Source organism: Macrosteles quadrilineatus, unplaced genomic scaffold (genome assembly GCF_028750875.1).
Source record: "Macrosteles quadrilineatus isolate MER2022 unplaced genomic scaffold, UCM_ALF_1.0 Scaffold_3__2_contigs__length_128488019, whole genome shotgun sequence".
In the NCBI taxonomy this organism is placed as follows: domain Eukaryota; kingdom Metazoa; phylum Arthropoda; class Insecta; order Hemiptera; family Cicadellidae; genus Macrosteles; species Macrosteles quadrilineatus.
The window spans coordinates 58,527,704-58,539,764 of NW_026542596.1; the positions used below are offsets into that span (position 1 = coordinate 58,527,704).

Consider the following 12,061-nt stretch of genomic DNA (forward strand, 5'->3'; position numbering starts at 1 on the left):
AAAAACTATGACTGAAAGGTTTGATAAAGTTAAAGCAACCAATTATTAAGCCTAACATATGTATGCTACATTCCCCCTTTTAAACAAGGCCCACACTATTGAACTTTATACGAACAATGAAAAATATAGTACATCATTAGATACTCGCAAATCCAACATGTTTCAGACTTTAGTAGAGCCAGGTACAACAAAAATGAGCGCTGACCGAAAGTAGACACTTTCAAAGGTAGAATATCGTAAACTTAATTTCCAAAACTTATTAATAAGCTGTTTATAGATATGATTTTTACTATCTACATGATCACTGCTTAGTATGCCCCGCACCGTGTGATTGCCAACAACCTTTTTCCAAACATTCCTGAAAGGCAAATTAAGTGTAAAAAACCTCCTTAGCCCAATGTGAGATTTTTTGTGTGTTTCTATGCCAGTGGCATTTTTTACGTTTTATAATGGAACGGTCCAAACCCTGGTCTTGTAACTATCTAAAATCAACCTTCTTGTTAGATAACATCATTAATTCATAGCCCAATGACAAATGGCATCTTCAGATTTGAAGGCGAGCACTATAACCACTTGGCTACCCAGACAATTATTGAAAGTATAAAAGGTATAAAATTACCTGAGTACTGCCAGAGTGATCCTGTTGGTCCTTACGGATTACGCGTTTCGAGGAGCTTAAGTCCTCATCATCAGATCTTGTACAAGAAACACATCTATCACTTCGAAAAGGTCGTCAAAAGTTTAAATACACAACACGCACACATAATAAATAAACACGTTTTACAATTACGAGTAGGCCTACCGACAAAAACTTGCAATGTCCGACCGCACAGTTGTAGGTTAAAGTCATGACTGCGATACGGGAGGTGGGCGGGCGGTGGACTTTGTACTTCTCGGCTCTTTGTTCATCAGCTGTTCTTGGTTTGTTATTAAAGTATCATACAGAGCGTTGGACTGGAAACTGATTTTGTCGTTTAATAATGTGTTAGGTTGGGTTTTGGTAGTTTTATAAATTTCGAACTCTTCTAAAGCGTCCATAACATTGCCTTTATTGCAAAAATGTAGAGGGGTTAAATTCGTGTTAAAATCACTGTAGTTATGGTTTTCATTTACAAGATGAGCTGCAAAATTGGATTTGAGATGATTACTTGCTTTAGGCAAATGTTCTTTAAATCTAGTTTGAAATGTCCTGCCTGTTTGCCCAATGTAAATTTTGTTACAATCGTCGCATGATAACTTGTAGATACCTGTTCTGTCGGCTGTATTATTTTTTATCAGCACTGCTGAGTAGTTTTTGTAGTTTATTTGAAGTTTTAAAAGCGATATTGATGTTCTTTTTTCCTAATTCGTTTGCTTGAATGTTTGGTAACTTATTACCAAATTCTGAAGTTACAAAAACTTTCCTTTCTTTGGGTTTATCTTCTTTCCTATTGTTCTTTCTCTTTAATTGTTTTTTAATTATCTTATCTATTATAACGGGATCGTAACCATTTTTATGTGCAATGTATTTAATAGTGGTTTTCTCTTTATCAAAGTTTTCAAAGCTAAGTGGTATTGATAGGAGCCGATGAACGAAACTGTTATATGCAGCCATTTTATGCTTAACGGGATGATGTGATGTTTCATGGATTGTAGTATCTGTTAAGGTTGGCTTCCTGTAAATATCGAACGTGAAAAGTTTGTCACCTCGTATGACAGTTAAATCCAGGAAATTGAGTTTATTGTCCATTTCTAGTTCTATTGTAAACTGAAGTTTAGGGTGAATGTTATTAATGTATTTATTAAACAGCTGGAGTTGTCTTAGTTGTCTTGAAATCAGTTTCCAGTCCAACGCTCTGTATGATACTTTAATAACAAACCAAGAACAGCTGATGAACAAAGAGCCGAGAAGTACAAAGTCCACCGCCCGCCCACCTCCCGTATCGCAGTCATGACTTTAACCTACAACTGTGCGGTCGGACATTGCAAGTTTTTGTCGGTAGGCCTACTCGTAATTGTAAAACGTGTTTATTTATTATGTGTCCGTGTTGTGTATTTAAACTTTTGACGACCATTTCGAGGTGATAGATGTGTTTCTTGTACAAGATCTGATGATGAGGACTTAAGCTCCTCGAAACGCGTAATCCGTAAGGACCAACAGGATCACTCTGGCAGTACTCAGGTAATTTTATACCTTTTATAGTTTGTTCTGTGATCCAGAGACAAAAACGACTCAAAATATGAAATTATTGAAAGTTTTATGTTATCATGGTCAATTAGAGGCGTCTTACTGTAGTATCTTACCAGCATGGTATTACACTGATGAATCTGTCCTAGTGCCAAGGCGATGTAAGCGAACATGATGATGTAACTGCCGAGGATGGTGAGAATATCTGAGCGAGACTCCTTGTCCAACTCATCCTCAATAGATCTCTCCGAGGTGAAGGCAACGTCCATGTACGCTGGCTTCTCTGTCGCTGTCCAGTTCTTCATGAAAGAAATGAATCTGAAACATAAAAAAGGTATTTGGATGCTATCTGCTAGAATTAACTTGGTGAGGTAAAATATTTCTTAGAAAAAGTGTGAGTATTTACTAAATTATTTGTCAGCATTGCCTGTTTTGTTAATTTCGTCTATAGTCTGTAAGCTGTAACCTGTCTCTTGACCTTTCATTTACCTGGACTGGCCAGGCTTTAAACCATTGGTTAGACCCTAGATAGATGGAGATTCAGGAGACAGCTTCTAAGGTTCCATAATACAGACTATAATGATTGAGCAAATGACTCCCCTGGAGTAGATATGCTGAAATACCACTTTCCGTATTTTAGCCGAAGACAGGGCCCGGAATCTAACAATTTTTAAAGGTCACATTCTTTTGATTTAGTATCATTCAGTGGCTTGAACTGGGTACTAGTGGCATCATGGTAGCTCTGCTGCAAACAAATACAGGATTCTAGTTGCAGACCAAATTTAGTAATATAATGTACAACCAAAATGAGCTGGGAAGGTTTGATAAATTATTCACAGAAACATTTTGCAATATTAATATAATAGTATGATGTATTTAAAAAAAATTGACTGAATATTAAAAGTAGGCATGTTGAAAACCTGAAAATTTAGTATATTGTTCTGTTTTTATTTTCTAAGGGGAGTTCATAGTTTGGGAATTTTCAGGAGCCGTAACAAAAGGATATTAAAGCAACCAGAATACATGCTGTAACATTATATCTGTAGTCTACAGTTTGAGAATTCTTTGTGATCGCTTAAGTTAATCATTATATCACCGCAGTCCCAGAAAGATGATGATCACAACTTTGCCGTAAACAAGGGATTCTGGGTTCGGTAGTGAATCCTAATACACAAACTGACAAGAATTTTTAAAATCGAAAGTTTTGAGAAATTGTGAATGTGTTTCTATTTTCAAGGTAAAAAGAAATCACAACTCAATCCAGGATTTTTTTAAACTGACAAAATTTACAACTCCATAACTATGTTAAGGTATTTAGAGTTCGGTAGGCGCTTCTTATTTATTTTCATAAATCATTCGCAATCATCATGAACAAAAGATAACTGAGGAGAATTTTTCATTTAGTTTCATTTAGTTCGGCTGCTTAGAAAACGACCTGCGCGCTAATGCTAAACCAATGCTGGAGGAGGTCGCTTTCTAAGTGGCCGAACTATAGTATCAGCTGAACCTCACCTCTCTTCCCAGAGCAGAGCAGGCTGCAGCAGTGTCTTGTTGTGATGATTGTTGACCAGGAAGGTCAGTATAGTGGCAGTAGCTCGCTGGTACGGAGCTGTCTTTGACAGACTCTCACCTGGCCTGAGGAACCCTCCTAGGGCGATGGCTGGGTCTACAGGACCACCGTACGGGGCCAGACACTCTGGGCTGTAGCTGTTCCTGTACATAGACACAAGGTGATGTCAACATTCAGTATACTGGCAGTAGCTCGCTGGAACGGCTCTGTCTTTGACAGACTCTCACCTGGCCTGAGGAACCCTCCTAGGGCGATGGTTGGGTCTACAGGACCACCGTACGGGGCCAGACACTCTTAGCTGTAGCTGTTGCTGTACATAGACACATGGTGATGTCAACATTCAGTATACTGGCAGTAGCTCGCTTGAACGGCTCTGTCTTTGACAGACTCTCACCTGGCCTGAGGAACCCTCCTAGGGCGATGGTTGGGTCTACAGGACCACCGTACGGGGCCAGACACTCTTAGCTGTAGCTGTTCCTGTACATAGACACAAGGTGATGTCAACATTCAGTATACTGGCAGTAGCTCGCTTGAACGGAGCTGTCTTTGACAGACTCTCACCTGGCCTGAGGAACCCTCCTAGGGCGATGGTTGGGTCTACAGGACCACCGTACGGGGCCAGACACTCTGGGCTGTAGCTGTTCCTGTACATAGACACAAGGTGATGTCAACATTCAGTATACTGACAGTAGCTCGCTTGAACGGTGCTGTCTTTGACAGACTCTCACCTGGCCTGAGGAACCCTCCTAGGGCGATGGTTGGGTCTACAGGACCACCGTACGGGGCCAGACACTCTTAGCTGTAGCTGTTGCTGTACATAGACACATGGTGATGTCAACATTCAGTATACTGGCAGTAGCTCGCTGGAACGGCGCTGTCTTTGACAGACTCTCACCTGGCCTGAGGAACCCTCCTAGGGCGATGGCTGGGTCTACAGGACCACCGTACGGGACCAGACACTCTTGGCTGTAGCTGTTCCTGTACATAGACACATGGGTATGTCAACATTCAGTATACTGGCAGTAGCTCGCTGGTATGGAGCTGTCTTTTACAGACTCTCACCAGACCTGAGGAATCCTCTAAAGGCGATTACATTCTGTCATTTGCTTGAAGATGGTATAGCAATGGTGACGATGTTTACACCACTCTATCAGCTGACGATAGTGACGACAACTTAACCAACTAACACTGAAATAATCATCCTATAGCCTACTATTGATAATATTTCATGATGAATATGCCCTTTCAAATAGCCTTAAGTAAAAAATAATCATCATGGTTGACAATTTGAATTTTGTACATAAGTAAATAAAAATATAATAAACATGGTACCAAAGGTATGGACATTTCACCATCAATTCTTGGTTCCGGTACTTTTCCCAAGAACCGGTAGACCCAACATTTAACGTTAAGTCGTCACTTTTGGTGAGTCGGTGGCTCAGTCGGTAGCGTCACGGACTTCGGGCCCAAGGCAGTAATGTCGTGGGTTCGGATCGTGGACACTGCCGTAAACATTTTATCATTACGGTTCACCTTTGCACTGTACCGGCTCATCCTTGCTTTGCTGGATACCAGTACGTTCCCAAATGCAAGGTTAAATCAATGAGGCCGCCAACCTCTTTAAAAAAAGTACTGACCCATCACTAATAAATACTTTTGACAATTATTTCTCAATACCAATACTGAATGAAAGTCCAAGATTGAATGTTATTAAGAATATAACTCATCCATAATCCCTACCAAAACAATTTTTCCTTTAAAAAAATAATAATGTCCTTTAAATGACATGTATAAAGTTTCTAAAAGTTGTGTGAGACCTTTGTAAGAACACCTTTGTAAACATACTTTGATGGGAATCTGTGACACTTCAAATAGCTACTTGCCAACAGTTCTGACACTTACTGAGAACACTTGATGAAGTGGTCGAGGTAGTTGTTGTTCGGGTCCTCAGTATTGAACTCGTCCAAGTCGTTGGAGTAGTAGCCCCAGATGCTCTGCACCACACACTGCGACAGCCTGGTGGGGCCGGTGAACGGGGACGTCAATGGAGCAAAACAAATCTTCTCTAGTCCGGCACCCTCCGCGTGGCCCAGCTGGCGACATTTGACACATACAACTGTCAAACTCATCACTGCATTATTAATTGTTTACAACATACGTGTTATTGTGTTACAAGATATGTTAGTGTTTTTTTTTTATTTTCTAATTCTACATCATTTACTGAATTTATTGATATAAAATCAGCATAATTTTTACCGTAATTACTATGTATTTTATTTTTTATGCTTTTAAAAAAGTCAGTCATTTAATTTCCAAAACGCCAAACAATTTGAAATTTTGTACAAACATATAGACCTACCTTTATTGGAATGAGTTTGTGAACCAGCATGATGGGACTATAAGAGCGGGGTTTTTGGGGGGTTTTATGAGGTAAAAATTGATTTATTCCCATTTTTTACCATAAAAATTTAAAATTTCCCAATTTCTCTTTAAACATAAGACATCAAATTTGGCAAATTCTTTCTGAACCATTTTGTAGAGCTTAGAAAAACAAATAATTTAATATATTGAAGCATTGTTTCTTTATGGATATATTTTGATCGAATTTGGCAAATTTGTTTATTCCATACTAAGCTATCATCATTTTAATAAAAGAACACTCGAGGCGTCGAGAGGCCAAGGGAGATATGTGACTTTAAAAAAAATGTTGTCATGGTAACGGGTTTTGTTAAAAAAGGGTGGAATTTCAACAAATAATTCACTTATATCCCTTGGCCTCCAAACTAAACACCTAAGAGTTGGAAGCCAAGGGGTATAAGTGAATTTATTTTTATTTAGAATTTATTTTTATTTTTATTTTATTTTTTATGACTATGAAAAAAATACAATGACATTTTTTTTAAAGTCACATATCTCCCTTGGCCTCTCGACGCCTCCCTTCCCTTTAGCAACAAACCTAAGTACTCATTAGAATTAATGTTTTACATAGTAAATAGATCTGACAATTTTAAGGAAATATTTTAGTGGAATGTTTATCTATATAATTTGGAATATAATCAAGCCAGGTTAATGGAAATTCGGTTAGTCTGAAGGTTTTCTGCAACGGGGGTATTCTATAAATTTGTCTTAATCCCAGAACCCTCAGAAAGTATTTGACCTCACCAAGTAAAAACAACACTGTCTGATTCTGTGCCTGGGGACAATTGAGATAATCAAATAAAATGCGGTGTACCGAAAAAGTTGGTACGATACGGTTCTGGCCTAGTTACCCCCATTGGTTTGGTACAGCATTTTACTCAGTACTAATTCGATTCGGTACAGCCTACAATAATAAATTACTTTCAATTTACTATCATAGTCAAGGGAAGTTTGTTCAGAGTATATAAAAGGTTTATCAGATGTTTGTTTGCAATTGACATAATTTATTACTAGGGCAATGATGCAATAAAAACCCCATTAAGCAGTCCCAAATCATTAATATTTTATGAGGACAATAATTGTGGTACTCACGTCAAGTACTTCCAAGAACTCGTTAAAAAAACCCACTTTATGATGGCTATGACTTATCTTAGTACTATAAGTAAAGCCTTTATCTTGACTGTGTTTCTTGACACAATCCTGTTAGGAGTAAAACTATTTAATATTGTGCAGTACAGTAATTGTTGTTAGAAAACTACGAATGTACGATTCTATCCATTTTCATAGTGATGGCAATTTAATAAAATTTAAAATGATTGTACATTCCCGTGCCGATTTTGTACCGAGAACCAAGGAACAAAATATTGTACCGTACCGACCTTAAATTATTTGTACCGCAGACTCCTAAAAATAACTGATAAATATAATAATATAAACAAGTTATCTAACCTAACCTCAAATTATTTGTACCGCAGACCCCTAAAAATAACTGTTAAATATAATAATATAAACAAGTTAGGATTTTAAAAAATCATTTTTAGTTCTTGACTAATAAATAGAGGTGGGCCGATACCGATACTCGATACCAAAATACTCTCGATACCAGCGGTATCGAGGTATCGTCGATACTCATACTTGCCTGTTTTGGGTTCGATACCGATACTGACACTGAACCACTGAATGCTACCATTGACTAAGGAAATACAAGTTTCCCTTTTGTTTCCCTTGTCTGTGATGCTACGAATCGGTGCGGATTAAGTCAGTTCAGAGCGGGTAAATTGCCGTTGCCGTTACAAATCCTCGCTGTTTGCCTACTTAGTTAAATATACTCGCAACTCGAGTCGAGTAGTAGAGGTTAAGCCGATTTCGTTGATATTTGACAAGTAAATAACAAGAAAGGAAAATGTTTGAGTTTTATTTAATCCCTTAACCCCTTTCAATATTGACATACTAGGCCTAATAATAATCGGCAACCTAGACATCGCTTGCGTCATCAATTTCACTGACAGCGACAGCTGTGGGTGATAGTGATAGGTAGTGGTGTGCAGCGAGTGCGATGCATTGAAATTTCAATTCGATGCATCGAATCCCGATTTGATCCAGCATGCATCGATTTGGTCACGATGCAGTTCTAAAAAGGGATGTGTCGATTATCGTCATCGATACCACCATCCATTGGTTACTACTTGGACATTGGTATCGGTACCAAGACTCGATTGTCAAAAGTCGATTCCGATGATACCGACAGGGATAAATATTTTATTTTAACATTTATTTACTTTATAGCTACAGTATTAGATTTGTAATCACGGTTAACAATTTTCATAGCCAACTTAGAAACTATCTAGTTCAAAACAGCGACGGTGCCGGTGACATTGTGTAGCCTAGCTTCAGCTCATTGCACAACACAATCTACATTTCAAGATGTCAGACTCAACTCATGAGACAACCGGCGCGCGAATGTCATGCCAACACGAAATTAATTTTACTAAACAATGTCTGTATCAATAAGTCAGACATTTAGATGTATTATTTTTATTTTTAGTACAAAATAAATAACCTAAACACGTCGAAATGTTCAGTTTCATCCCTGCATTATACGCATCATTAGAAAAATTATATTCAACCATTAAACATCATCAACGTCGTATGGTTAGGCTTGCTTTATATTGCGCCAAAAGTAGGTCCATATTTATCTGTACTATCTACCTGATTTAAGAGTTTAGTGAAGTTTCATTTTTAAGTGCTACTATGACATAATGTATTTATTGAAAAATATCATAAGCCTTAGTCCATGTCGATTATGTAATGTTATAACGAATGGCAAATGTTGACAATAAAAGTATGTAACAACAGTTCTCATTGGTCAGGAGGCGACAATGCACTACCATGTCAGCCAATCGACTTTCGTGTTTCAATGGAGCAAATGACGATTGCTTAGACATCGTTTGATGTGCTTATTGTGGTTGGGAAGGGTATCGATAAATATCTTGATTAGAGATCCGATATGTAGGACGTGTTCGTTTATAAATAATGAGTATTAAAGTATAAAAACTGGGTTACAGACAGGTTCAAAACATCGATTGTTCCGATCCATTGTTGACACGCCTACACGGAGGTTATAGTGACGTCGTGCATAAGGGCCAGGCAGGCCGGTTCACAGTGAATCCACTCTGCCGAACCTATACTCTTGGTATCATCGGGAACATAGTTAAACACTTTTGTTATTAAATAAAACTATGGCATGTTTTATAAAAGCACTCTTTTGGAGATTCTAGTCCCAAAACATAATCTTTATTGTAGGCTAAAAGTAAAACCTATCTATTGCCATACTTTTTCTCCACAGACGTCGACATATTCTATGTCTTTAAAAAATACCAGGTTTCAGTCAAAATACTTTTGTAAAAATTGACAATGTGCTGTTTTAGCACAGTCATTCCTTGACCACGATCGTTTTTACTCACTTGAGAAAAGACTCTCCTTACAAAAAGTATTTATATGCCAAGATGTATGTAATTTTTTTTAAAGTATAACTGCAAATTGCTTTTAAAAATAAATACAAAAACTGTCAAATGACCTAGATTAATACTTATAAGCCTATTTATAAATTAGAGGAAACTTTATTAGATCTCATCATAGTCAAATTCAAACATTTACAGTGTTTTAAAATAATTAACACTCAGAAACTTTTGTGTAATGGAAACCTGCAAGCGACTGAAGCCGAGCCGAGGGTGAGGGAGGGCATGTGAACCAGGCTTTAGAGCAAACTTTCTCTTTTCCTACCCCATGTCCCGTTAAACGGTGGGCGGGGCTTCGCACTAATAAACACTCAGTTCATTCATTCACAGTAGAGAATAGTTTTTGTGGCAGTGACGTATGTCTCTTGTCTGCTCTTCATAGCTCACACGTAGATTTCTTTCGAGAAATTATAAGTGATAACCTTTGTTAAAAATAAGTGAAAAACTGTTGACATTTTCAAGGAAGAAAAGTTAAGAAATAAAACATTTGAAAATAAAAAGGTTGTTTGATTAGTTATTCTGTATTTCAAAAATATCCTCATTTATGAATGTGTTTTCAGCTAGACTTAGTGACTTTTTCATAGCTAAACAAATTTTGAAGATATATAACTGTTTTTCATACAACTAGTGAGAAACTGTCATTATATAGGAAGTTCGTTTTTACTCTCTTAGGGAAAAAAACTTACAGAGTATTTGTAGGCCAAGATGTACGTAATTTTTTTTTAATTTCTAGCTTAATGAGTTACCTGACACTATTGATGCAATTTTAAATAAATACAAAAACTGACAAATGACAGATAAATACTTATATAAGCCTATTTATAAATTAGAGGGAACTTTATTAGATCTCATGCTTTAGTCAAATTCAAACATTTACAGTAGGCCTATTTTAAAATAAACACTTAGTTCCATATTTTTGCAATTGTCTTTTGCAATTAATAATAAACCTTTAACACCAAAATATAAGTTTGATACACATACATATTGTGTTTTTTATGGTATAACAGTTTATAATATTATTAGTGGAAGAAACTGTGCAAAAAAGATAGGTATCGGAAGTATCGGTAGGCCTATCGATAGGTATCGAGAGTACTTTGGTGGTATCGGTATCGACAATTTTTGGTATCGGCCCATCTCTACTAATAAATGTACAATCTCACACTTTTTTTCAAAACGACCAAATTATTGTAATATAGCTACACTTATCCTTACCATTTCTATTCGTTCTTGCAGTTTCAGTACTTCTAAAAGAAATTCTCTGTGAAACACTGGTCCAAACTCAATGGGCCCATTGGAGGAGTTGTGAATAAGCTATGATAGAAAGAAAATATTGCATTAAAATGGTGATCTTTGTAAAAAGATCTCTGTAAGTTAAATTATTAGATAAAGTTTAAGTTATGAAGCATTAAAATAAATTGTGATTTAAAAATAGTTTCTTTTTCATCCAACATCTTTCATTATTATTTTAACATAATTTAAAATATTCAAAATAGATTAAAATATAATTTTTTCTTGTGATTGGCTAATTGAGGAGTATGAATTGTGCAACAAGAATACACCATTGTTGTTATGAATAATGGAATTCTTACCCAGATAATTATTGAAAACAAAACAAGACTTCTACAGTGCACCGGACAGAACTACAAATGAAATTTGCTTCAGCTGTTCCATAAGAATGAGAAATCTACTAAGGGAATATGTTTTATAACCAGACATTCCATCCCAATGTTAAATTTGTAGGCGCTTTATAACACAGATTGCGCTGATCTAAATTACTAAATTCTGCCGAATACACAATCTTTTTAACCAAGTCAAACATAGGGAATGACTTATGATGAATTATAGCAACTGTTATGACCCATAAACCTGGTGAGCAACAAAAAATAAGGTATAAAGTAGAATTTTAGACACTAGCACATTCTATGGCTGGCTCACACAACTACATTCTTTTTTTTAGCGAATTTCCCTATAGGGAAGTAGCTACTACCGTAGGTGGCACGGTAAGACCTAGACCCGGGACCGATTTACTTTTTCATTTTGATGTCCCCAGAGGCCAAAAACACCATTCGTTCAAATTTTTATATATGTATATATAATATATATATATATAGACTTATATATATATATATATATATATATACGTCCGTGAACGCGATAACTTGAGTAATTTTTGTCCGATTTTGATGAAATTTGGTTTAAAGGTGTAAAGCGGGATAAACTTGAATGAGTTCGCGAACCAGCATGATCGGACCATGGGAACGGGGCTTTACGGGGGGGTTTTATGGGGTAAAAATTGGTTTTTCTCACTTTTGACCCTCAAAACACAAAATTTCCCAATTTCTCTTTAGACCTTTTTAAAGAGCTTAAAAAAACAATTAATTTAGTATA

General features: G+C 36.7%; 1 protein-coding gene across 1 annotated transcript in view; it reads right to left on the bottom strand.

The window, feature by feature from the left end:
- The window catches only part of LOC128990375 (NPC intracellular cholesterol transporter 1-like), a 73,991-nt gene that overhangs the window by 21,916 nt on the left and 40,014 nt on the right, over window positions 1-12,061 (bottom strand). Inside the window, exons 10-13 of the mRNA XM_054412721.1 lie at window positions 10,886-10,984; window positions 5,640-5,830; window positions 3,680-3,880; window positions 2,284-2,485 (exon numbers count right to left, since the gene is read on the bottom strand). Coding sequence (XP_054268696.1) covers window positions 2,284-2,485; window positions 3,680-3,880; window positions 5,640-5,830; window positions 10,886-10,984 — 693 coding nt within the window. The remainder of the gene's footprint in view (window positions 1-2,283; window positions 2,486-3,679; window positions 3,881-5,639; window positions 5,831-10,885; window positions 10,985-12,061) is intronic.